General features: G+C 42.0%; 1 protein-coding gene and 2 long non-coding RNA genes across 4 annotated transcripts in view; 2 read left to right on the forward strand and 1 right to left on the reverse strand.

Annotated features, from left to right (window-relative positions):
- Positions 1 to 1,205, reverse strand: part of LOC141373234 (uncharacterized) — a 47,501-nt gene extending 46,296 nt beyond the window's left edge. The window contains exon 1 of the long non-coding RNA XR_012378953.1: positions 1,093 to 1,205. This is a non-coding gene — a long non-coding RNA (uncharacterized lncRNA). The remainder of the gene's footprint in view (positions 1 to 1,092) is intronic.
- On the forward strand, positions 665 to 27,120 carry LOC112822360 (uncharacterized). Of its 2 annotated transcripts, XR_012378951.1 has the most exons (5): positions 665 to 1,274; positions 8,116 to 8,203; positions 8,653 to 8,725; positions 16,208 to 16,352; positions 26,216 to 27,120. It is a non-coding gene; the product is annotated as an uncharacterized lncRNA (long non-coding RNA). The 2 variants fall into 2 exon arrangements; XR_003207683.2 differs by lacking the exon at positions 665 to 1,274 and having other exon boundaries at positions 7,878 to 8,203; positions 26,216 to 27,117.
- Positions 2,561 to 5,603, forward strand: FOXG1 (forkhead box G1). Its single transcript, XM_025869150.2, has one exon. The coding sequence runs from the start codon at positions 2,561 to 2,563 to the stop codon at positions 4,028 to 4,030; it is 1,470 nt and encodes a 489-aa protein (XP_025724935.1). The 3' UTR covers positions 4,031 to 5,603.
- Positions 27,121 to 27,578: the final 458 nt, after the last annotated feature.

A 27,578-nucleotide genomic window follows, 5' to 3' on the forward strand; every position in this document is an offset into this window, starting at 1 on the left:
AATATAGCTTAATTAAGGAAATATGTAGAAATGGGAGGGGGATACATACATACTGTGGAAGGATAGATGAGGTTAGTCCAATATTCAAAGTTTCTTTATGGTATCTCTAAGAGAGATCTTTAAAATCACTAGCTATTTGTAATTGTTATTCTCTTCAGAGTTTATTCTCTCTCTTCCTTCCTCAGGATTTCAAGGTAGGGAGTGGGGTGGGGAGAGTGCAGTAACTCCATATTAACCTGAGTATTCTTGTATTCATCAACTGCATTCTTTATATTAGAATTGAACTTTAACATCACACATAGGCATCGCTTTTTCTTCCTTCCTTTTCTTAAATACTAAATCTGCCAGACAATTTAATTGATAGTTTATCAAAGTGAGTAAATGTTTACATTTTATGATTATTTTACAGAGGAGGGGGAACGTGCCTTTCATTTATGCTTCTCTCCACCTCCCTCTTCTCTAGGGCTACATCCTCCGTAAAATGTGGTATGTTTCGTACCCATGTGGGATGAAACAGCCTTTGATCAGTGTGCTCCGCACCAAATTCCAATCCCTGGGAAATGCTGGGCCTTAGCCCTGCCCCTGGCCACGGGATCCTTTTAAAGCCCCCGAATCACAATCTCCCCACTCACTTCAGCCCTCAGCCGAACCTTCCCAGTTCTAAAGCCCAAGAAGCTGGGCTTGTGGGACCCACGTACCCAAGGCTTCTAGTTGCCTTCCATCTACATTCAGGGTGGGAAAGGGCTGGCTTCAGCATGCGGTTATTTCAGCATTAAGGCCCGCACAAATCAAAAGCATTTGAGAAACGGAAAGAAAAAAGAAAAGAGGGAGTGAAAACAGGAAGGCTTTAAAAAAAAAAAAAAAAAAGGAAAGAAATAGCCGCCCACCCTTATTTTCCCTCCAATGTCAACAAGCAAAATGAAACATTTCCAGGGTGATCGCTCGCGGCTACTCGCTTCCAATTCGGATTAGAAGCTGGGGAGACGCTCGAGCGGCGAAGAGAAAACGACACCGAGTCACCCAGCGTGTGAGCGACGGTCTGGAGCAGGAGAGAAGGGGAAGGAAGAGACACATATACATAGCATGTGTTACCTGGTTTATTTCGAGATTGTTTGGTATTGTTTTCTCTCTGAGCACCCCTCATTTCGGAAGGCTATCATAGGCGCCCACCACTGAGCCGCCCCCGCCCGCCGCCGCAGCGCCGGGAGCCCCAGGCCCGGCTTCCCCGCGGCGCCCGAGCTCCGAGCTCGCCGCCGCCCGGCCGCAGGAACTGAGTAAGTAACCCCTGTTTGGCCCCGCGCTCGCCAGCCCACTTCCTCCTCCTCATCCCTCCGTTTCCAAACCCCATCCGGACCCTCCTCCCCCCAGGTGCAGGACAACCCCCTCCCCACGCCAGGGGTGGGCCTTCCCTCCCCAACCATCCGAAGCCTCGCTGGAGTGTTACCTACAAGGGGCACAATTTTCCTACGGGCTCAGAAATGCCGACCCGGGCCTGCAGGGCCGACTCGGGAAGGTAGCGCCTCGCCTCTTCCTCCTCCATTTCCTGCCCTGTCCTTGCATCCTCTCCCTGCACTCCCACTCTTCGCTCCACCACCGCTGCCGCCGCCGCCCCCGTTTTTTAAAAAAATAAAATTGAATACAAACTTTAATCAATAACGACAAATATTGACGCTCAAAAGAAAATGACCCAATACAGTGAGAAGGCAGCCGGAAATGTGAGATATTTGCCCTACGAGGGGGATTTCGGTTGAGCAGCCCCGCAGGGTGGAGGGGGTGGAGGGGGCGCAGAGAAGGGCCGCGGCAGCAGCGTGCTCCCGGCGGCGTATCCCTACGCGGTTCCGCGCGGCCGCGAGGCCCAGGCCGGCGGTGAGGGGGAGGCGAGCGCCGAGGGGGCGGGAGCCGGCGGGCGGGGCGGGGGGGTGGGTGGGCCCAGATCCGCCGATTGGTCGACGGCAGGAGAGACGCTCCCGCACGCCGCCGGCTCTGATTGGCCCAGCGGTAGGAAAGGTTAAACCAAAAATTTTTTTACAGCCCTAGTGTGCTCCTGTAGCTCGGAAAATTAATTGTGGCTATAGCCGCCTCGATCGCTGTCTCCCCAGCCTCGCCGCGGCCGCTCCGGGACGCGCCCGCCCGCCGCCCGGCTCTCCCCCCCTTTGGGCTGCTGCTGCTGCTGCTGTGACTGCTGCTGCGAGAGGAGGAGGAGGAGGAAGCAGCAGAAGGGGGGGGGGAGCGGGGGGTGGGGGGGAGACCAAGAAGTAGAGTTGGGAGCGAGGGAGCTTCACCCCCGGGGCGGTGGTTGTTTCTTTTTTCTCTTTCTTTCTTTTTTTCTTTTCCTTTTTTTTTTCTTCTAATTCCTGAGGGGTGGTTGCTGCTTTTGCTACATGACTTGCCAGCGCCGGAGCCTGCGGTCCAACTGCGCTGCTGCCGGAGCGCTCAGTGCCACCGCCGCCGCCCGCGCCGCCCGCGCCCCGCTCGGCACCCGCCGGTCGCCGCCGCCCGCCGCGTCGCTGTCCCGCTCCCGCGCCGCCGCCGTCGCCGTTTCCCCCCCGACGACTGGGTGATGCTGGACATGGGAGATAGGAAAGAGGTGAAAATGATCCCCAAGTCCTCGTTCAGCATCAACAGCCTGGTGCCAGAGGCGGTCCAGAACGACAACCACCACGCGAGCCACGGTCACCACAACAGCCACCACCCCCAGCACCACCACCACCACCACCATCACCACCACCACCCGCCGCCGCCCGCCCCGCAACCGCCGCCGCCACCGCAGCAGCAGCCGCCGCCGCCGCCGCCGCCCCAGGCACCGCAGCCCCCCCAGGCGCGGGGCGCCCCGGCAGCCGACGACGACAAGGGCCCCCAGCAGCTGCTGCTCCCGCCTCCGCCGCCGCCGCCACCGGCCGCCGCCCTGGACGGGGCCAAAGCGGACGGGCTGGGCGGCAAGGGCGAGCCGGGCGGCGGGCCCGGGGAGCTGGCGCCCGTCGGGCCGGACGAGAAAGAGAAGGGCGCCGGCGCTGGGGGGGAGGAGAAGAAGGGGGCGGGCGAGGGCGGCAAAGACGGGGAGGGGGGCAAGGAGGGCGAGAAGAAGAACGGCAAGTACGAGAAGCCGCCGTTCAGCTACAATGCGCTCATCATGATGGCCATCCGGCAGAGCCCGGAGAAGCGGCTCACGCTCAACGGCATCTACGAGTTCATCATGAAGAACTTCCCCTACTACCGCGAGAACAAACAGGGTTGGCAGAACTCCATCCGCCACAACCTGTCCCTCAACAAGTGCTTCGTGAAGGTGCCCCGCCACTACGACGACCCGGGCAAGGGCAACTACTGGATGCTGGACCCGTCGAGTGACGACGTGTTCATCGGCGGCACCACGGGCAAGCTGCGGCGCCGCTCGACCACGTCGCGGGCCAAGCTGGCTTTCAAGCGCGGGGCGCGCCTCACCTCCACCGGCCTCACCTTCATGGACCGCGCCGGCTCCCTCTACTGGCCCATGTCGCCCTTCCTGTCCCTGCACCACCCCCGCGCCAGCAGCACTTTGAGTTACAACGGCACCACGTCGGCCTACCCTAGCCACCCCATGCCCTACAGCTCCGTGTTGACTCAGAACTCGCTGGGCAACAACCACTCCTTCTCCACGGCCAACGGCCTGAGCGTGGACCGCCTGGTCAACGGGGAGATCCCGTACGCCACGCACCACCTCACGGCCGCCGCGCTCGCTGCCTCGGTGCCCTGCGGCCTGTCGGTGCCCTGCTCCGGGACCTACTCCCTCAACCCTTGCTCGGTCAACCTGCTTGCGGGCCAGACCAGTTACTTTTTCCCCCACGTCCCGCACCCGTCAATGACTTCGCAGAGCAGCACGTCCATGAGCGCCCGGGCCGCGTCGTCCTCCACATCTCCGCAGGCCCCCTCGACCCTGCCCTGTGAGTCTTTAAGACCCTCTTTGCCAAGTTTCACGACGGGACTGTCCGGGGGACTGTCTGATTATTTCACACATCAAAATCAGGGGTCTTCTTCCAACCCTTTAATACATTAACATCCCTGGGACCAGACTGTAAGTGAACGTTTTACACACATTTGCATTGTAAATGATAATTAAAAAATAAGTCCAGGTATTTTTTATTAAGCCCCCCCCCATTTCTGTACGTTTGTTCAGTCTTTAGGATTGTTTATTATTCTAACAAGGTGTGGAGTGTCAGCGAGGTGCAATGTGGGGAGAATACATTGTAGAATATAAGGTTTGGAAGTCAAAATTATAGTAGAATGTGTATCTAAATAGTGACTGCTTTGCCATTTCATTCAAACCTGACAAGTCTATCTCTAAGAGCCGCCAGATTTCCATGTGTGCAGTATTATAAGTTATCATGGATCTTTATGGTGGACGCAGACCTTGAGAACAACCTAAATTATGGGGAGAGTTTTAAAATGTTAAACTGTAATTTGTATTTAAGAAGCATTCGTAGTAAAGGTGCCCAAGAAATTATTTTGGCCATTTATTGTTTTGTCCTTTTCTTTTAAAAAACTGTTTTTTTCTTTTGTTTACTTTTAGACCAAAGATTGGGTTCTAAAATGCACTTGGTATGCTAAGTATTAAAAAAAAACAAAAAAAAAAAACAAAAAAAAAGGAAAGTTGTTTCAGTTGGCAGCACTGCCCATTCAAATGAATCGGAAGGGGACAAAATTAATGATTGCCTTCAGTTTGTGTTGTGTATATTTTGATGTATGTGGTCACTAACAGGTCACTTTTATTTTTTCTAAATGTAGTGAAATGTTAATACCTATTGTACTTATAGGTAAACCTTGCAAATATGTAACCTGTGTTGCGCAAATGCCGCAAAAATTTGAGTGATTGTTAATGTTGTCTTAAAATTTCTTGATTGTGATACTGTGGTCATATGCCCGTGTTTGTCACTTACAAAAATGTTTACTATGAACACACAGAAATAAAAAATAGGCTAAATTCATATATATCTTGATACTTTTGTCTCTTTTATTAAATAGAGCTAATTTTTAAAAGACCATTAAAGTTCTAGGGAATTCAAAGGCTTTTCCAGCCAACTAAAATTAACTGCTCCTTTCATTTGAATTGAGACTTTAAAAATTAAAATAGTATTTTTTTTCCATTGTGGAATCAAATTTTACAAGGAGCAGGCTATTTAATAAACACTAGCTTTAAAGAAAGCATAGGCTTTTCAGCTGATATCTTCATGTTTCTGTAGATATACAGCAAAAAAAATGATAATTTTATGTGCATAGCTATTTACCTTGTGTTTATTTTCAAATCAGTTGATAGAATGCTTTTTATATATTTTGTTTCAGGTATCTTGTTTATAGCATTTGGCAAATTATAAATAAATATATGTATATGGTTAGATAGAAGTGAATATAATGCACACATATGTAATATATATATATATATATACATATATATATATAGACACACAGAGCCCTTCAGTTCAGGTACAATTTGCGCTATGAATGCTGCAAATATTTTTGTTTAAATATTTGTATTTATACTTTCTAAGTCAGCATTTATTTTTGTGGCTGTTTACCCACAATGAAAGAGTTCTAATAAAGATGTGCTGAAGTTGCAATATAGATTTGCTGAAGTGATCACCTGTTGTAATGACTTGCAGATCAATGTTTATATTTTATTTTTCATTATAACAACTTAAAATTCTAGATGTTCAGAAGAAGTAAAATGCCTCTCTCTCCTTTTCTTTCATTTTTATAACATAGAGGTATTTATTTGATTCCCTTTTAAATGTCTGTATAATTTAATCTAGAGATTTGTTCCTTTTGCTTACAGTCATAATTTTGTTTTAACTTACAGTATACATATGCATGCATATATATGCATATATATCAATCTGAAACAAAATGAAAACATTTTTTGAATTGTTTCAGCATCCCAATTGCTATGGCTCCAGAAAATAATTAGAAAACCTAAGTAAAAGGTTTAGTAACTAATTGGATCCTGTGGAGAGTCTATGGAGGACAAGTTGTTCATTTGTTACAATTGTATAGTCTGAAATGTGTTCTGCAGTAATGCAATAAGCTGGCTACTTCTTACAATGGGCCCAATGAAAAATAATCTGTCCCCAAGATGTTATCGGCAGACACTTAGAGAGTTGCTCAGGGAAAAAGAAAAAAAAGAAAAAAAGAAAAAGCTTAGGAGAGAAGCAATCTGACTCAAATAGATTGAAACAGAAATGCAGAATAGTTAATATTGGGACATAAGGATGGGTGGGTTGTGGAAGGGAGAGAGAGAGAGGGAGGAAGAGAGAGAAGAAAGGGAAAGAGGATCTTTGGCGGGGGAGGGAGCATCTCCCACTACCAAAAAGAAAGAAAGAGGACAGAGAATGCTATCTAAGAAAGATAGAAAGATAAAGTCCAGGAAAATTAAAAGAGCTGGAACCAAATATACACAAATGGGAAACTGACTAAAATAGACCAAGACAGCTAGTTTAATTATCTCCTTTAAGTAGACTGGACATGATTTTATTTTCTTAGTAAGAGAGCAGTTTCACCAGAGGTCCAACTTTCTTGAAATGTAACAGTTCTTCAGACTGAAGCATGAAAGAAAATTCCACAAATAAATTGTTTTAGAAGCCAAATTTATGATTGATATTAAAAATAGTAATAGAGTCCAAGTGAATGGGATTAGGCAAGGGAAATCCCCATTACATATTTGTGAACAAAAACAGCTCAAAGAAAACATGTGTTTAGACTGAAAAAGGTGATGATGTATTGTTTGCTTTTACCATGCATTTTATTTGTGGAATGAGAATGTACTGGCACAGAAGAAATAGTCTTTTGCCTACCAAAAGTTAAAAAGTTGAACTCTTGTATTGTGGTAAAAGGGACATAGAGAAGAAAAGAGTTCCCCCATGAGGGTTTTTTTTTTTTTTCTGGCCATATTAAATAAGTATACTTATTTGTGATAAATGTTTATTTGCATGATTGAGAAATCAAATTTCAATGGCAAACTCCATAATTTGAGGTCAAGCATAAAATTGACTTCTTTGAACTCATAGGACCTAAGGACTGGAGTGGAAGTTCTATTTGGATACATCTCCAAGTTACATATATAATGGATGTGACTAGAAGTAAGAATAGCTTGTTGAATACGCATACAAGATAGGGAGGAGGGCATACAGAGAGAGAAATTTTTGAAGGCCTCCTGAAGCCCAATGTGAACATTTCATTTATCTCAATCTGTCCCATCATCTCTCAAGTTACCTTTTTCAAAGGCATACAGTGTTCTAGGATAGCATCTAATAGACTTTTTTTTGCAACAAAATGGTCATAATGTTGTGTTGGTATTTGTTGTCACCAACCTTTGCCAGTTAAAATTAGCTTATGCCAGAAAAACACTTCAAAACTTTTTGAACTTTTTCTTCTTTCATACTTATAATTATTTTTAATGAGATGAAGGTTGCTCTTTTTGAGATTTTGGAGCTGAAAATGATCATAACTTAAGACTTGAAATCCCAAACTGCAGTTTATCTCTAGGTTTAAAGTATTTTACTTGAATGTGTCTGATATAAAGTTAATACAGATTATTAATATATAAAACTGAGAAAATCATTTAAACTAGAGCAGTAAGAGAATTCTTCCAAATATGTTTCTCCAACTTGTTACAAAATTGGAAGTCATGTGAACATGGAGACCAGAACTAACAAGTTTCAATACAAGTATCTTTATGGCAATGGAAGATTTCATGTGGTTTATATGACTTGCACAAAATCAAGTGTAGAGAGACCAGAAAAAAAATGACTCTTGTAGGGTATTGATATAATTGTATATATTTAGGTTGGTGGATATTTCACCCAAATAGGTGGATAAATTGAATATATTTAGATGTGGTTTTTACAAAGTGTTTCCTACAACATTGTTGAGGAATTTGCTTGTGTTGAAATAATTTTGCTTCTGAGAAATTAATTTTATAAATATCTAAAGTGGCTAGTTGTGTTTGGAACTAAATGCCTGCTGGAGAAATAGGCTAACAAAGGGTGAAGGTGAAGATCATTAGAGGTTTTAGAGCTGGCTGAGACGGGTTGCTGGGGTTGTATAACTGTGCCTAGAGGGCGGGGTTCCTGTACATTCCTACTTCACCAGATAACCTGCCCCCAACACCACTCCAGCTTCTGCCAGACAGATGGAACTCTCCAACGTGAAAATCTGCGCAGCCATTCCAACAAGCGGGGTAGGTGAAATTTGAATTAAAATTCTTCCCTCCCCCCCCCCACTTGAAGCCAATTGAGGCCAGATCCTGGAGATATGGAAAGAATAGGGGTCATCTAGATTTTCCTTTCGCGAGTACACACGTCTGCATTCTTCCTAAGAACTACCTACCTGTAAGAGTTCAAAGGGGCTTTCATTCTCGATTTTCTTTTGCGTGTTCTCATCCCAATCATCCCCCTTTCCCTACCCTCCCTCTAGGGCCTCCCTCCCCCCAACCACCAGCAGTTAAAATAATCCACCTCTTAGTTTTTGGCCCCCAAACCGACCTTTTCCCCATTCTGGCGGTCAGTTCGACTGGACCATGTCCTGAGGATGTAGGCCAAAGTGGCTCCGGGGAATATATAATGTAATGTTGTGTTTGAGTCTCTTTTCTCCCTTCCGATTTCTATTTGTTTTTTCCCTTCACCCAAGACTCCGCCTGGTGTTGGCCGAAGGATGCCGAAGAAAAAGCTTTAAGGACTGGGACTCTCTTACCCCAAGATTGGTAAGTGCAAGTGCTTTTCGGAGGGAGGAGAGCTATGCCAGATTGCTTTTGACTAAGGCTTAAACCGCAACTTTGAGGTCCGGGGCTAAAGTGCTCCTCTGGTTTTTTTGTTTGTTTTTTTGTTTTTGTTTTTTTGAAAAATTTCCTTAGCGGGAGCGCTATCAACAGAAGTAGCTGAAAGAATGCATGATTTTTCCACGTCGGCAGAAAGTCACCGTGGATCCCTAAGTAAAGAGGATGAAGACGTGGCAAAGAGGGATGAAGAGCGAACGAGTCGAATTTATGCGTAGGAGGGGGTAGTGGGAGACTGGAATAGGTCCCAAAGTGCAGAGTAATTCAATTCGTGGAAATAAGATTTCTGAGTCTTGCCGCAGCTTCCAGAATACCCTAACGGACCTTTCTTAACGTTCAAACTCTTACGCATTTGTTCTCCCTATTTGAGACAAAGCTCTTTGCTCCAGAGCCAAGGACTTGTCTAATTCTAAAGTTCTTTTTTCTTTTCTTCTTCTCTACCCCCGCCACTTTTTTTTTTTTTTTTGTAGTACGCCCCTCCTCCCCCTATTTTCACACTAACTTTGCCAACCTCTCCCAGATCTGGCCCTCCGCCCCCAGCTCCTTGGCCTAGGTCAGGCGAGGGTCCCCGCGGGATTTAGCGGAACTGCTCCAGGTACTGTGCGGCGGGACCCGGGTGGGAGGCTACTCCTCCGCCCGTTCGGAGGACTCGGGAAAAGCGCACCGTTCTGGGCTTGACTTTGTCCCTGATGGGAATATCCCAGTTCCCTGGCTTTGGGAATCTCAGGCAAATAATTGATTCTTAATGCACACTTAGGAGACGGCGGTGTAAGCTCGAGAGCCTGGCTGCCCCGAGAGTGCCTGAAGCGCGCCAGACGCACGTTAGCTTCCCCCGAAGCGAATTTGGGGCCCTCGCCGCGATTTCCTATTAGCTTTCCCCGCGCCTCAGGGACTCCCGGGGGAAGCTGGAGAAGGGCACGGTGGCGCGGCAGGGACCCAGCGGCGTTGTTTTCTCGGCCTTTGGAATCAAGTAGAAAAGTGATTTAGGCTGCTGAGTCGGGGCGGCGCTGGCGGCGGGTAGCGGGGTAGGAGAGGCGCTTCGGGAAGTGGCGGCCGAGATTCCGGCGGACGCGACACCCGACGCTGAGCAGGGAGCAACAAGGTGAGGGCGCTCTTGCCCAGGACAAGGAGAGCTTTGCGTTTGGTAGCGCACACTGGCTGATGCCAGGAAAATTGACTCCACAGCCTTCCTTGGCTGGCGCGCTTCCCCACCTTTTTTCTTTTTATTCTTGTTTTTCCCCCACCCCTTTGCCACTGAAAGTTGTTTCTTTTTGTTTACCTGGTGCGGTTTCAGATCTCAGCACTTATCTGCTGGTTGATAAAACTGTTTTCTCTGTAATAGACATCTTTTCTCTTTTCCAATCCCTACTCCTGTTCTATTTCGCTTTCTATCCATTTTCCCTCCTGTCCAAGCCTGTGGGCCAAGGTGAAGGGTTCTTAAAGGAAAAGAGCTGGCCTTGGGATAGGAGTTACCTTAATACTACGGGTGGCCCTGTGTTGGAGACAGGGTGGCCGGCGGTTTGGGTGGGCAGAGAGCATCCCGCGGGTGCGGGAGATTCTCTGGCGGTGTATCAGCCTTGGAGAGAGGACGGGGAGGAAAGGACAGGCAGAAGAGAGCTCATCCACTTCCGACTGCCCCCTAACCCCCCTCATAAGACCCAATTTCGGTGCTTAACTCCATCCTCACCTGGCCTTCTATCAAAACTTGAGGTAGGCAGAAATCTTGAAATTGTTGTCATCAGAAAATGCATTTAAAATAATATCAAATAACTCTCAAAATTGTGTCTGTGGGGGGTGAGAAGGGAGATAAAACGCCCCACGTCCTTTTGGCTGTCTGTTGCTTAACCCGTATGATCCTCTCCCCTGGTCTTTGGCCTTGCGGAAAAGCTGCACGGGAGGAAAGCATATTGCACGTTGCGAGATTTGGGGATTCGTGTCCGAATGAAGTGAAGTGTTCCGTTGCCAGACATGTTTCGTTATGCATTTTCGCCTTAGGTTGAATTTTCCTACAGGACTAGCACTCCCTGAATGGGTTGTCTTCAGTTTTATTCCCCCCACCTTCTGCTCCCCTTAGTGTCTCATTCTTTGAATCAGAACATGTTTAAGGTGCAAATGTATCTTACTCCACGTCTGCAGGGCAGACGTTGTTGATGCCGTTGATTGGGCAGAGACATCAAAAACTAGCGGAGTTAGGGCGAGTTGTTTCTCGGTTCTTTCATTTTCTCACTGCTCTGAAATGTAATGACCTGATCATTGTTGTTTGGAGTTAAATTATCTGTTAAATTAGCCCTAAACAATAACTGATGATATTTTCCATTTGGGTCTGGCTGCCCCTGGATGGGAAAGAGAGGAGTCAGAGAATGCTTGGTCACCTAATAATATAATCAAAACCCATATTTAGGTGCTATTATGTAAGAAAGATCACTTTCAAAGAAGCTGAATTTCATAACTAAGAAATTCTTTTAAAGGCCTGTGCTCCAGAAGGACCACAGTAATTCAAGGATGAATGTAAATAAGCGTCTTTGTTGATTAAGAAAAAAATACGAACACCGTATTTTCATTACTCTTCAGAACCTAAATACTCAAAATCATCATATACTGGTTCTTGCTAATCTAAATTAATTCTGTCCTCCTAGGATAAATAGTCTGAAAAAGGAAATTTAGTGTTAAGCAAAATCTGAACCATTCTAGATATGGATTTCTAGAAATCCAAGGCATATTTATTTCTTTCAGTCAGACACTGTTTTGCAATCATTGTATGAAACAGTTTTGGAATAACGCAGATGCTTTCCCCCCTTTCTTGTTTCAGATTCCTTATATGTGCAGGCATAGGTGTGAGAGCTTCAGGGTATATTGAAGAAATTACATTTTTCTTACTCGTTTTAATGAAAGGACCAAAAAATCTTTAAACCCAAAGTATCATAGCAGTTGGGAAAAAATCTTTAAAAATAGTAAGCACTATTGTGTTTCCTATTAAAATGTGCTGAATAATTAGAGGCTATGATAAAGGTTGGAAATTCAGAACAAGGAAAAGGAGATAATATTATTTGATACTTTTATAATTTTTATAATTAATAATGTTTTAGAGTTTGACAAAGCTTTCTTAGAAAAAGTTGAGTACTTCTCCCACCCCTTCAGAAATACTCTAGATGGGCTAAAGTAGGATCAGGTAGAACTGGCAGCAAGCAGGGCTTGTTTATTTATTTTCCCAGGAGGAAGAGGAAGAGGAGGAGGAGGAGGAGGAGAGTTGAAAATTTTACTTTTAATTATACATTGCAAGCTCTGATTGCAGGTTGGAAGGCTAAAATCGATCATTCTTACATCGATAGTGTTGTCTATTATTGCATTGATTTGTGTTTATTTATGCAGAGGCTTTCAGTTATTTACTTACATATTTCAGCATCTGCCTCTTGATTATTATTGCAGGTTGGTTTTAATGAAAGAGCTTGTACAGGAAACACATTTGACAGATCAATTTTAAGTAAACTTGATAGTAGTGAATTATAGCAACCCAAGGAGTTTACAAAATTACTTATTCGTACTTGCTTTTTAGCAATTAGAAACCTGTTTCTGATTAAAACCTCATGCTACTTGAAAACTTCCATTCTTCTCTTCACATATTGTACTGATGTTTCAATAAAATAGAAAAACAGATGATTTTATTATCTCAGATATGATAGAGTGAAACCGATGAGTGAGCCTTCTCTTTTTCCGTTGGCATGACTGGATTTTCCTCCTAACAATAAGCTGGCCGCTGGGTTTACTAAGGATGTAGATGAAAAATCAAGGGGCAGCGGGATTTGAATATAGAAATGGTATTGTTAACTTTAAGTTATTGGGGGGGGGGAGATACTCATGCTGAACAGGATATTCCAGAATTCTTCAGTATATATATATTAAATGCATATATACACTCATCTGTTCTATTATTTAGTATATATCTACGATTACACCTTATGAAGATAGGCATTTCTCTTGAACTAATAGCTCACATGTGAATGTTATATATCAGGGCTTATTTGAAGAAATACAACAGCTAAAGACCACGGGGTGTGTCTTTTATAGGTACAGGCAATTGTGGGAGATTGAGATTCATTCATGTTTGTGCTTATTATCATCACAAAATGTTGAAAGATGACTTGGAAATTGAGAAAAAAAGGGGTCTAATTTATCGAGGGCTATTTACTCCTCGTTTTATAGGATTTTGCTTGCAGTTTGGAAGATGAGTCTTTCTTTCCTAGTAATTTGGAAGACATCTACCAATTATGGTTAACAGTCATATTCTTCATCTCTTGCATCCCCTACTCCTGCCACCCCCTCCAGTATTTGAGAGAAATATAGAAAGGAAAAGTAACTGAATTCTTTCTTGAGAACGAAAGGGCCTTGGGAGATGGAAAGGGAATTAATCTCTTCACCCTGGTGAGTTTTCCTGAAACTACTTGTCCTCAGCTTCCGAGACGTGAGAGGTGGAGCCTCACAGTCCGGCAGCTGCAGGCAGAAGGTGGGCGAGCCCGGGGACCTTTGCAGAAGGTTGAAAGGAGGGAGAGATTTGAGTTTGTTTACTTGGTTTATTTTATTTTTCTATCCTGTGCCAAGCCCTTGAAGTTAACACAGCGATATAGGCTTTTAAGACCAAGCACTCTTGGCATTCTTTCGAGATTGAGATTCCAGAGCATCGGACGAACAGGATTTATATAGCTAAAGCGTGCTCACCCACCCCTCCCTCCGTCCTTTTACGCACGCACCAGCTCGTCCTCACGTGCACGGGGTAGTGGACAGTGTTGACTTGAATTGCTCTCGCTTGCTCCAAGCCTTTCCTGTGAATGAACCCGAAAACACTCGACAGGTCGTGAATAATCGTTTTAATGAGTGTGCAAAGCGTGCGACGGAGTGCACCGAGCTGTCGGGTTAAACAAACAACTTGTACCCTGACCAAATCCGATTGTTAAAGTGCAAAGTGATGTCAGTACCATTTCCATTGCCCTTCGGAAAACCACAGATCTGACACGCGGGAGTCCAATTTTCCCCATTAAAGAAAAATAACAATATTTTCCAACCGTGTATGTGATCTTCTTTAATATTAATCTGAGCCAAGGGAAACCTCATTTGAGAGTCAGAGAAGTAGTCATGTCACTGCTACAAAAACAAATCGAAAGGGAAAACGAGGAAGAAATCAGAACAAATGTAGTCTCAGAGAGGATTTCTTTTTGATAGCTCACATGTCATTGCTGATCGATATTGTAAAAATCTTACACATATATAAAATTTTGTAGCTCACCACAAGCAAATATCAAGGTAAGTGTATCTAACCAACTGGGATTGGTAATTTGCTTCTGTACTAAGACTGAATCTCTGTACCTGTAAAAACTTTTTCTATTGCAAATTTAAAAGATATGCTGTTATATATTAGCCTGTGAGAGAATGAAGGGACAAGGAGTTTCCACATTTATGCTCTCAAGGAAAACATTTTGGAGGAAAGTAATGGGAAAGGAACCCTGATGGGCCACCATCTAAAACAATAACAAAAAGCACAAGTGAGCTCTTGACGGATCACACACTTTTCCCTTTCTTCGCACAACTGCAGTGGGGAAATATTTTTGTTTCTTTCCATCCAGTTAAAGGATCCACTTGGAATCGGCCACATGTTCTCTTTTCCTTGTTCATTCTTTTATCTTCTTTCACAATTCCAAACACAAATACTACATGAAGAGTAAGAAAATTAAACCTCAAAAGATGTGAAAGAAATTCCTTTCACATATCCCCTCTAAAAATTTTGTGGAGAAATATGTAAAATGCCTCCCCTGCCAGCACCTCATACACACTCAGGAGTCAAGCAAAATGGCCAAGATGCTCGGAAATCAGTGTATTAGTTCCAAATAACTAGCTTCTTCAACCAGTAACAATATGGGAAGATTAAAGTTTATATTTTCATTGGATTAAGAATCATAGGTTATGTATTTTTATTAAAGCCTGAAAATATGTCCTATAGTCTGAAAGGTTATTTGTTCTCTTATAATTGCAATCAGCTTGTAGAAATGAAATGTTAGGGATATGGTACATTTGAATATGGGAGTTCAGAAGCATTTGCTCACTTAACTCCTACTAGCCATATTGTTCTCTACATATCTTTCTTTCTATCTTTCACATATGAATAGTTAATATACAACCGATTGCAATTAATTGAAATAATCCACCTAAAACACGACTGAGGTGTTTGATGGAGTAAGCAATTTCTATGAAAGTCATTGTAGTTTTGTCTATTATGGTTGCTAGTTTTGATACATCTGTGTTAATTTAGCACCAATTGGATAAAATGGAAGGTATTGAAATTCAGTTTCCATCATCAAAACTTGGAAAAGACAACCAGTAGTTTAGGGCTGTGTTTTTGTTGATTTTGACTGTTATCTAGTGAATGTCTGTATCAGAATATCAATTCAGAATATCCTTTATTTTCTAGGAAATTTGACAAAAAATGACTATCAAAAACTATGGGCTTGCATTTTTTATTGTTTTAAATATTTCTGGGCACACAACAGACTGTGCAGTTATTACCTAAACAGATTTCTTCTCTGTGGGCTGAGTTGAGGAATTTTAGGAGTCACTGAAAGAGCCACATCCATTTCTGTTTTAAATGCACAAACAGCAAAGCTAGAGGGTGCGTCTGTTTTTGTGTGTATATATGTAGTTAAAGAACTACACTATCAAAACATTAATTATATTTGAAAGAGAGCAGAGAGCTTGTTGTGGAGAGAATTGCATTATTGAATTTATATTCCATGGAATCTGTCTGTGGAGAGGGCTGAAATTGTATACCTGTCTTATATGATGCACCGTCTCCAGTGAGGTGCGTAACAAGAGCAAAGAGAGGCAAACTTGGAGGGGAGTGAGCTTAGGTATTTGGATGTCCCAAGCAAGGGAATCCACGTGCAAATGCAAATCACATGAAGAATAAGCATGGGGTCTTTGTTCTCTGTCAACAAAAGCAAATATAGTATTTTTCCTCTATCAAGCAAATCAAAGAATGATCTTAGCTGAATGTGGAGGAGGGGAAGAGGTTGAGTGACTAAGAATATTTCAATTACCATATTTCTGATCCCCAAGTCCTGTTTATTTCACAGCTGCCAAATTTTATATCCAAAATTTAGACTCTCTTCCTCCCAAATCCTACATTGGTATGAATCATCCCTGATCATTTTTAGTTTTTTGGCTTAATTACCAGTTTTCAGCTTTAAATTACCAATAAACTAATTAATCTGACTAATCTTTCTAAACTTCTGTTGAATAGTATAATAGCTGCAACAACAACAAAAATAAAATAAAACTGCAGCAATAATGACAGAAATAAAATGTTAATAATAATGCCAACAATAATAGCAGAAACAATTTTAAAATAATTTCTCTGGTTGACAGGATGAAGATGGACTCCATTTCAGTCTGAAATGTGTTTCATGGCTGCAATCAGGCATTCCTCTGATTTCTTGTTTCACTGGTTAGATGGATGATCCATTCCAGTCCAACTCAAGTGTTCTAATAAAGACTCCCTTGGTCTAATATGGTAGGTCTTTTTAATAGCACTAAGTGCTTTTGTACCCATTCCTCTTCATTGCTATAGGCATGTCCCCCTTGGACATCATTCCCAAGTAAATCAGTCTGGGATGGAAACTGTAAACAGAGGCAGACATGTGAAAGGATTCTTGGGTAGAAAGACCTGGTGCCTTCTGGCTGGAGCTCTGCTGATGAATGGGCAAGTTGTCATATTTGGGAATCATGTTCACAAAGCTGAGGAGTTTCAGAAGGACGAAGTAACTAAGGTTCCTTTGAGTCTGAAGAGAACACTGGCCCCGAGGAACTAATCCCAAAGGACAAGACACAAAAATCAGGAACTAAGTCCCCCTGATCACCAACTCTTTTGATTCCTTTCCGGATAAAGGGACAGAAAGGGGACAATAAAATGAGGGGAATAAAAGTGAAAGGAAGAACCCAGGTTGAAGATGTTAATAACTGGTGGTGACCCAGCCAGTAAAGCTAAGCCTGTCTCCTTAGGAGGAGGTAGAAGTGCTTTTGTCAATTGTAAACGTGCCAAGGTTTATTGTCCTACGTGCAAAAACAGCCACCAGTTCCTGAGTCTAGGTTCTAAAGAAATCTGCCAGTGAGTTTGTACCTGCAGGAATCTAACTCCTCTCAGCTGAATGTTCTCCCCATCTCTTACGCTTTTGTCCCTCCTCCCACCCCCAAAAAAAGGAAATGAAAGAAAATAAAAATCAGGTGGGGAGGGAACAGGACTCTGTTTGTCCGGCAGATGTTGGGGTTAAAGCAGGTTATTTGATAATTGCCTTCATTTGTGAAGGGGAAAGAAAGCTGGTTAGGAGATGAAGGGCAGTTACAGGAGAGGAGAGCAGGACTGAGATAGAAATTCCTCAGCAGCCCAGCAGCTAAGGCCAAATGGAAACAGACCTTAGTTATAGAACAGACTGGGAGCAAGGAGGGGTGACTGTTAAATCTTTAGGCTTTGTTGTGTCTTCTTTCAAATCAACGTAGCCCTGAAAATTTATGAGAAAATAAGATCTGTATGCCTTGCTAAAAAACAAATTACAAAAGAAAAGCACAACTATCAATAGCCAGTTTTGTCCTCTAGAAAACTTTTTTCTTTAGATATTGTCTTCAACTTCACATATGCACACAGTCCATAACTAAACCCAACAGTAGTTGAAGGAAGCAAGGGAGGGGAAAGAAAGGAAGGGCTGGCTTCCCTGCTGGTAGTACCAGGCATCTATCTCTGCACCTTTCACAGCAGGGAGGCTGAACAATCTTTTTTTCGTTTCTGTCTAGTTTTTTTTTCATTTTAAAAAGTATGAAAATATTCCTGTTCATGAGAATATTATTTCACTAAAGATCGAACAAGACTGAGGAGCTTTCATTTCTAGGGATAAGTTCACTTATCTGCAATGGGAGTAAGGCGACTTTGGCTGAAACTGTATATCGCTTTGCTCTTCAGTGGCTCCCCAGGCTTTCTCCATGCACTAATTATAACTAATAACTACTAAGTTCACTTCAGCTCTTCTGGAAGTACAGCTCTGCAACTTGAAATCAAACTGGAGCTTTCCATATAAAATCCAGTTCTAATTAAAATAATATTTTAAGGAAAATATTGTTATTGTGATTTTTATTTAAATTTTTCCTTTGATTCAGAGACAAGTGTCATTTGTTTCAGTAAGAAAATTAAAAGAAATCAGTATTTCCAGTAGAAGTGCCCTCAATCTTGTTACATACACCCCCAAAGTATGGTTTTTAAGAATTTATTTTCAAACACTTTGGCTTTAATTGTACATAACTGAGAACCTCTGAGTCATTGGAGACATGCCTAACTAAAAGACACTAAATTAATACTTTTATAATGGGAATATTTGACAGAAAGTAAAGATACAACAAAAGCAGTTATTTCACAAAGTAGTAAAAGTCATGCAGACATTTGTGTGCACTCAGTTTATGCAATTATTTAACAAAATTAATAGGCTTCTGTATTCCAATATCTGCAAAAATCTTTAACCAACATAAACCAGATATTCAAATGTTTATGCATTTATATATACATATATATACATTATATATGCCATGTTGCATATAGTTCAAATATGTATGTTCATTTTTTATAGAAACTAAGAACTAAACAAATATAGCATTTGTAACTTTTTACCACCAGTAATTGGGGTTTATGATCTGTAAACAATGAAGGAAAGCCAGAACCACTACATTCTGCTTAGACTGTATTAAGCAGCAAATATAGGTTTCTTTCTGTCTTGGGCTGTTGCAAGAATAAGGAATTTAGGGATGAGTGGAATTGTGATCTATATATGTTTTCAATAAACCAAGATGTAGTAATTTCATTCTTTAAACATTAACATCCTACTATTAAAGAAAAGACATAAACAGTTTCAAAGATAGAGGAAGTAAGCCCAAGTCAAGTGATATTTTGAAAGGAATGGTTTCAAATGATGCTAATATTTTTTTCCAACAAAGAACTTTTCAAGGCCGATACAGCCAGATCTGTTGCACAAGTGGAAAACAAGTATTTTAGAAATGGGCTGTGGGGGGACTTAATGGACTGACACACTTTGAATATTTATGAAGAGTAATATTCCTTTGAAGAGGGTCAGGACTGTCTATCATGCTCCTCAAAAATGGGGAACAGGTAGAGGGGGAGATTTATTTGGGGGAGGAAAAGTTCAAGCATCCTAACTATTGCTAATGGTGAAAGAATATGACCTGTGTAGAACAGGAAAGTTTTCCATGCCATGAGAGAAGCTGCAAAAGTCTATTGGTCCTGTCATGTTTAGTCTCTTTTAGGTACACATTTCAAAAACATAGCCTTTCCACTAGGCTCTCATCTGCAGTTATGGCTCACAGACAGCAACCAGTTTGTATTAAAGAGTAGTCCAATGCATCAATCCAGTTTGGAAAACAGTGGACAGGAAAAATAAAGGTACAGTTTTATCAATGAAATTCTCATTGGCCGTTGGAGAATAGGAAGGAGGGAGGCTTCAAAACAGGGTGGTGGGAGGAGAGTAATATTCTTTAGGTGAGTTTTGGGAAGATGCTAAGTAAAATGCTGTTCAGAAATTGGGATTAATCGAGCAGTTTAAATACAAATCTGCCGGAAATCATGCTCTGTGCGAATGAAAATGAAGGAATTTATGCATATTCTAATTTTCCTTCTTTGGCTGCTATTTTGGAGGAAGAGACTTCTTTTGCTGATGGTGGGACTTTTTTGTTCCGCACAGGAAATGTGTAAATGAACACAAATGTTATTTTTTTTCCTCCTTTCCATTTCTCTCCTCCCACCCTCCCTCCTCCCCCTTTCAACAATTATAACTTGTTAGGGTCCTCAGTTCTGTGGCCACAGATCCCAGGGTTTCTCCCCATTTCCAGGATGCCAGAGGGCAGGCAGTGCAGGGAAGGGGAGTTAGGGTTCCTCTGGGTCCCTAGACTTTTGGAAATTAACCTACAGCTTCCATTTCATTTTTGGACATTCAAAGATAGCAGAAAGTGAGAAGTCATACGTTTAATGTGATGAAAAATCATCTCAAAAGCTATTTCCTCTCACGACTGAATTCTCAGTGAAACTGAATTGAGGAGAGCTTAAAAGTGATCTCATAAACCAAGCTGTGGAGATCTATTGACCTTCGGCACCGAGTCGAGCTTTTTTCCCTCTCATGCCTTTGGGAACAAACAGTACTGGTGCATTTTAATTATATTAAGACCAGCAAGAAACTCTTGGTTAGCCTATTCTGATGTAAGTCGCCTAATGCTGAGATGAAGTGAAGTGGAACGCTGTGGTGGTTTTGTTTTGTGGCATATATAAGGGACTCCTGAGATGGTTCAACGAGGTGCGTGGGGTGAAGGTCGGGGCGGGGGCAATTCTGTCCAAGGGGAGAGAAAGAGGGAGCGGGAGACCGAGCGCTTGAGAGAGAGAAAAAGAGTGCTCTCTTTCCTCCGGGTCCCGCATTGGCAGGCCACGCTGAGAGCTCCAGAATTAATTCGGAGACGGGGAAGACATACTGAGACTCCGAGTTTCTATCTTCTCTTCTCCCCTCTGGATAAAAGTCTCGGAGCCAACGTTATTCTTAACAATTAAAATTTGAAAAGAGCCCCGTGGTGCACTCCCCACTCCCCCCGCCCCCGGCTCCCTCAGTCGCTCACACAGCGCCGCCCCAGCCCCGGCTTCCGCAGAGCGCCTCTGCCCGGTGCACTAGCAGCCCCGCCGAACGCGGCCGGGGCCTCCGCGAAGGAGGGCGGCGAGAACGAAGCCCCTCCCCCCTGGCCCCCGACCCCCCGCCCGCCCCGCCCCAACCCTAACACGAGCCCCTTCCTCCCACACGTTTTCAGTGCCCCCATCGGAACCTCGGTGCCGCAGCGTGCCTGCTTTCTAACAACCCGTCCGCCGGGACCCCGTCCCGCCTCCCACTTCAGTCTTCCTCTCTCAGGAAGGGGGCGCCGCTCGGCAAGCGCCGGGCAGGTCAGCACGCCGCTCGCGTGACTCGAGGCCGAGTGCCCGTTCCCCTCCCCGTTCTGGCGTGGGGGGGGGTGCAGAGTCGCCTAGGAAAAAGCTGCGAGAGGAGCGCGGCCCCTTCCCTGCACAACTCACGTCAAGCTTACAGCCACATTTAGGAACCTCTTCGGGAAAGCTCAAAAATCCCCATTTTGCAGAAAGCCTGCTATGATGTGATGGGACCTCGTGGTCAGAGAAACCCTGAGAGGCTTCGAACGACCTCGGTTCTAGAGTCAAACCCTGATCACGGCAATTTCTCCCGCGCACTCCAGATCCTGCACTTCCGGTCTTCCTGTGGGGCCCTGACCCGCTCCTACCCCCGCACTTCCGCCGAATCACGTGGCTGAGGGATATACGGAGAGCCTTTTTGAATGCCTTTCTGTAGCTGCTGGGGCGTTCACCCGTTTCCCCGTCATTTCTCTAAATTCTGAATTTCCTTTAATTTCGTCGCTTCCCCCCCCCCCCCTGGGGAGTGGAGTGGAGGAGGGCCAGAGGTTGAGAGAAAAGGCCCATTGAATATAACCGTTTTTTTGTCTTTTCCAGATCACCTGCCCCTTTCTGAATTCCCTGGAGGAATTCACATCAGCAACTAAGACTCAGGCATCTTTGTTTTACCCCAGGGCCTACACTAGTATCTGTACTTAGTAGGCATGCAATAAATGTTGAAAGAATTAGTGAATATGCTGCCTCTTTGGGCACATGGTGGTTAGGGTTAGTGAGTAGCCTCAGAAATCAGCTGACCTCTGACTTGGGTTTTGTTGAAGTCACTTGAGAGGTTGATAGGTAAATGATTTTTACAGGCATTTTGATTTTTTTTTTTTTTGAAGGGACTTCCCCAAACCAGTGAAAGGAAATCTCTTAGAGTTGTTGAAAATGTTTTCTCGGACTTGATTCGTATGTATGAAGTAAAATGCTGTGATTTTTAGAATTTGGGGGTATATCAGCCCTCTGTGGTTTTTCCTTTCCATTTTGCTTTCTTTTACTTTCTATGATGAGAGGTCCAGATCTTAAGTTAATCTCTTGTACCCAATTTGAGGCAGTAACTAATTTCTCTTTTGCTTTCCTGCTGTGTCATAATTTAACCCTTGAAAACCTTAAATGACTTCTGCGTTGTGTCTTCTGTATCATTCAACTGTTCTCGTTCTTTACAAAAACATTTGTTTTTAAATGCCCTAAGAACTTTAGAAACAGGAGAGAAATTTTATAGTTGTGAAGTTGTGAGACTGAATTCGGTCAGTCAGCATGTATTAAATAAATGTTCTACTAAGCACCGGGTGTGTAACCCATAGATTAGCCCCTGGAGTATTTAATGTCCCACTTTCATTGACTATAAAACAGTGAAAATATCTAACCAATAAGTTAATAACCATGAACGGAATTTGAAAGGTTATAATTGCTAATCAAATTTAAAGCATATTTATTAGCATCATTATTAAGAGGCATCAGAGGGATACAAATAAGACCTGTTCTTATCCTCTGGGAACTTACAGTCTAGTTGAGCATAAATAATGTAAACATAAATTGATAGAAATAACTACTAAGCAATATTCAGTGTCTGGCATATTGAAAAGATTCAGTAAACAATTGCCTCACGTATTAACTTGCAGTCACTCCATTCTTCCAACAAATATGATATTGATAAGAAATAAAGGAAGGATTAATTAGGAAAACTTTCATGGAGGAAATGAGTTTGTCCTTTATGTGCCACATAGGAAGATGAGCATATGCAAGATGTTTGTGTTTGAGGGGGTAAAGGTGATATAAATGGAGAATGAGAAATGTGTTTGGTGAGATAGAGTTCTGTGGTAATTTGTAGGAAACCTTAAAGACCACTTAGAGGAGTTTGTTTTTGATAATAGAAGTGATAGAGACCTATTGTGGCCCTATGCACAGAGGATGGCTTTATTAAAATTGAGATTTATATTTAGAATGATTCTAGTCAGCACCCGAGTATAGTGAAAATTGAGGTAGAAAGTAGGAAAACAGATTCTGGTGCAGTTCTGGAATGGGATACTACTACAGACACAGAGCTATGACAGTCCCTTTCTCCCCAGTTTTTATACAGTGGGAATTACATTGAAATGATAAGATCAATAATGAGCCTTGAATGGAGCAAGAGTACCCCTGAAATCAGTACTACTCCTTTATTTCTTCATTGTTGGTGGTACTAGGAGATATTAGGTGTTGACTGATGGAAACTAATATCACGATATCTTCATCACCAGTTAAGCTCAAGATACCTTCCTCACAGCATCTTTATTCATTATTCATCTGTAGTGGTTCTTAACTATCTCAACTGGGTGTGATTTTGACACCCTACAACCCTCCCTGCTCCCACCTCAGGAACATTTGGCAATGTCTGGAGACATTTTTAGTTTTAACAACTAGGAGGCCACTACTGGCATCTAGCAAGTAGAAGCCAGGGATAGATATTGCTAAACATCTTACAATGCATGGGAGAGCCCTCCACAGCAACACATTATCTAGTCCAAAATGTCAATAGGGCTGAGGTTGAGAAACCTTCAGGTATAGGAATGAAGCATGAGCTCTAACTCTGAAAGCTACACAATGAGTCCCAAGAATATAACTTCTATTATATAACAACTTCAATTGACAAAATGTTTTATTTGTTGAGTGAGTCCAATGTACCTCTGAAAATAGCAGTGGCTCTCTCTAGCCCTGAGGCCTTAGAAACAGGAAAATCAGAAGGGTACCTGCTTGGATTTTCTACTTTTTATGAAATGGAGTTAGAAATCTTCCTTAAGGATTTGTCATCTAAATGTTATTTATTAAATTGATAAAATGTGCCTTTGGAGTTGCTTAGCAACTTATGGAAAGCTTGCTTTTTAGAAGTTCATTTGTTTGTTTAAAACTAGGGTAGGTTGCATATTATTAGCTACATTACATAAATCAACAAAGAAATGTACACTGAAAATGGAATAAGATGTTTCAACACATTTTGTGCTCTCCGTGTCTGGCAATTAAAACACTCTAATTGTCTGGTAGAATTGCATGAAGTATTTGACAAACATTATTTATGTATGAAACTTCAACATAATATTGAGTATGTAAGAGAACCAAAGGGGAAAAATTAAGCAGGTTTGTCATAAAGTATGTGTTTATCTTAACCTTTCTTCTTCAAAAATCTTATCTACTAAGTACTTTTATCAGACACTAATTATACTCTTTCAGAAAAGAATTTCTCCCAACACCCTTCAGTGCCTGCACCCTTTAATCATATCTCATTACATCTACCTAATCCATATCTTTTTCACATTGCCAGGGCTCATTAACAGTTTTAAAAGCCAATCTTGGACATTATTATTCCTTGTAATCGAGATGAAAATAATGCCAATAATATTTTATTTCTAAGATGTAATGGATCATTTAAAATTTGTTCTGAGCCATTTCTACTTTAAATATTAATGAGAAATTAACTTTCAAACATGCATTAAGCTAGCAGGAATGGTGAGATGTGTCTGAAAACCCTGAAGCACCTTTTCGAAGGAGAAGTTATTTTTATAAGCTGTTTTAACAGTGGATCATCAGTCACTTTGAAGGGAAGTGATCCTTGATTAACAGTTGGCTGATATTGTGCTTCCACAGATGTGTAGCAGCAATACAGGTGCTACCTATGAAAAAGGACAGGTAATTCTCAAGATCTGAGCATCTTTTTTTTTAAAGATTTTATTTATTTATTTGAGAGAGAGAGACTGAGAGAGCGAATGAGAAGGGAGAGGGTCAGAGGGAGAAGCAGACTCTCCACTGAGCCGGGAGCCAGATGCTGACTGGATCCCTCCTGGGACTTTGGGATCATGACAGTCACTTAACCAACTGAAGCCACCCAGGAGCCCCTGAGCATCTTCTTTTTCTGATTGAAAATGTAAAAAAGTTTGAATGGGACTTCATTTTTGTGTATTGTCCCATTTAATTGTTGTAGACAAGACAAAACCAAATGCCCCACTCAGATAATGAACTATACATGGACATCGTGTTTCCCACATATTTAAAGAAAATATTGTAAGTATGGGTAGTTCTTTATTCATTTTGATATCGCATTTTTAGAAAAGGAAACCTGGATCAAATTTGCAGTTACATAGAGTCTCTTGATAATTACTTTTTAGGACTTGAAAGTCAAATCCTGCCTCTTGGGATATAGCTACATACGACTAATATGTTATTCTAAAAAATGGAAGCTTCCTTCACCATTATAATTGAGTTTGAGATGCTTTCTTGAAAATTATCATTAAGAGTTTTAGGAAAAGGGGCGCCTGGGTGGCTCAGTCGGTTAGGCATCTGCCTTTGGCTCAGGTCATGATCCCAGGACGCTGGGATCGAGCCCTGCATTGGGCTCCTGGCTCAGCGGGGAGTCTGCTTCTCCCTCTGCCTACCATTCCCCCTGCTTGTGCTCTCTCTCTCTGTCAAATAAATAGATGAAATCTTTAAAAAAAGTTTTAGGAAAAGCTTAATGGTCCATTATTTATTTATTGTGCATATACTATTAAGCTATAGTGTTTGGAAAAAGAAACACAAACCCAAAGTCATTGTTCCAAAAAAAAACATCTTTTGTACAAGTACCTCAAGCTGTTATCCAGTAGTAATGGAGATGTAAGAAAACTTTCATTCAGCTTTGATTTTTTTTCATTTATTAGTTCTGCCAGACAGTAATTAGCTCTTATTTGGGACATTTCATTAGATACTTCTTTATTTTTTTCTTTGGAATATATATTTTTTCTTTTTGAGTTTTATGTTTCTTTTGATTTCTCTTCACTAATATGGTTCAGCTTGTTGTTGACTACAGTAAACTGTTAAGAAGGACCAAGTGAAACCATATGATAGTTGGTGAGTTTGGTGTGCTGTGTCTTATTTTTTATAGTTGCTAAAGATAGAGTAAGATAATTAGAATTTTAGGATCCCTCATATTTTAAAAAATACTCTTGACCTTTTTTCTTTTAAATTCTTTAAAATTTTTTATTCATAATTTTTGGGGAGGGTAACTTTGTGTATGCACAATTATACACAACAATTTTTCATGTGTTTTCTTTTTTGCTTTACTGAAATAGTTTGTGTATTCAGATCTTACCAAACTTTTACAGTGACACCATAGACAATGCTTACTTTAATGGAATTTCCCTCATTTTATTATCAGTTAAATTAGTTCTACTAATAAAAATAAAATTTGGTGAATGTAACAACATGCTATAATAGTACAAGAATTTAAAGAATTACAATTATGGTATTAATATAGTTTAAAAAATTTTTTGCCTTTGTAACTTAATTTTTATCTTTGTCTATTTATCTCTTATTATTAAGAAGTTTTGCCTTTTCTGTATTGATCATTTATTTTCTTGTCCTTTTCATGTTATTTTCAGAGGTTTCTCATTGGCCAGTACAATGAAGGTTGATGGCATGATCATTCACTTCACATCAGAGGATATCTACTCATCAGTGTGCTGTTGTCAGTCAGAGGTTTCCAAATATGTTCTCCAACTCAAAGAAAAGTAGCTGGATCCAGGCAGAAACGTGTTTGGGAACTCCATAACTATGCATGCTGTGTCTCCAGAGAAAGCTGCTTCAGCATTCTTCCTGGTTTTTGTTTCTGGAATACTTTTCTCTACAGTATTCTCCAGACTCTAAACCACTAGAATAGTTCCTAAGTCCATCTAGATCTTTTCCATGTCTGAATTCTTTTTTTAAAAAGATTTTATTTATTTATTTGACAGAGAGAGAGGGAGAGAGCACAAGTGGGGGGAGTGGGAGAGGGAGAAGCAGGGAGCCCAATGCAGGGCTCGATCCCAGGACCCTGATATCATGACCTGAGAGGAAGGCAATCGCTTCACCAACTGAGCCACCCAGGTGCCCCCCATGTTTGAATTCTTGGTCCTCTTCCCACCCCCTGGCTCACAGATAAAAAAGAAACAACAATAAAGGAATATAAATTGTTTGTTTCTGTCTGACTGAATCATTCCAGTCTTGAAGCACCCTGGTGGTTTAAAAAAACCTTGTTACTGCATTTATTATCTCCCACATACTTGTTTGTGGGAAAGTGCTCTTCTTGGCATTCGCCTAGTTGGAAAAAGGAACATCAGAACCATAGCACTAGACTTTGCTCTTGAAGTGCACGGCGTGGTGGCAGCATAAAGCTTGAACAAGTTTAGTTTTTCACTGATGGGGTGCAACTGGCATAGCCCCATCTTTCCCTGACACTGTATGGCAACTCGGATGAATTCTGGGCCATGCTTCCTTTCAGAGCAACAGTTCTAGCTTAGCATGGGGTTTGGTACCATTACAAAGAGAAACATGGTGCCTCTTGTAGGAGGAGTTTGGAGAGCTTTACCCCAGCAATCAAGATGTGTGTTAAAAAAAAAAAAAAGATTAACTGAATCCTGTGGATACACTGCTTCTACACCATGTGAAAGAAGAAGAGAACAGCTGCTATTATTTATCTTTACTAATTTCTCATAAATAGGCAGGATTTTTCAGTGAGCATTATCTTGTCCTGGAATTAATTATTTCAATTCTTGTCTTTGTTTTTTTTATTATTCCTATAGACTATTATGAGAGAGGTATTGGCAAAAGTTCTGAAATAAAGGACACAAGATGAGGTTGCCTTTGGATTGTTGAATTTCAAGATCAATCAAAATAGATCAGTACAAGGATGTGCAAAGTTCTCTTAAAAGAACAGATAAATTCCTGTGCAGCAGGGTTTGACATAAACTAGTTGAAGGTATTGAC

Source organism: Callorhinus ursinus, unplaced genomic scaffold (assembly GCF_003265705.2).
Source record: "Callorhinus ursinus isolate GAN/ISIS: 27379988/994484 unplaced genomic scaffold, GSC_fseal_2.0 scaffold8, whole genome shotgun sequence".
Classification (NCBI taxonomy): Eukaryota; Metazoa; Chordata; class Mammalia; order Carnivora; family Otariidae; genus Callorhinus; species Callorhinus ursinus.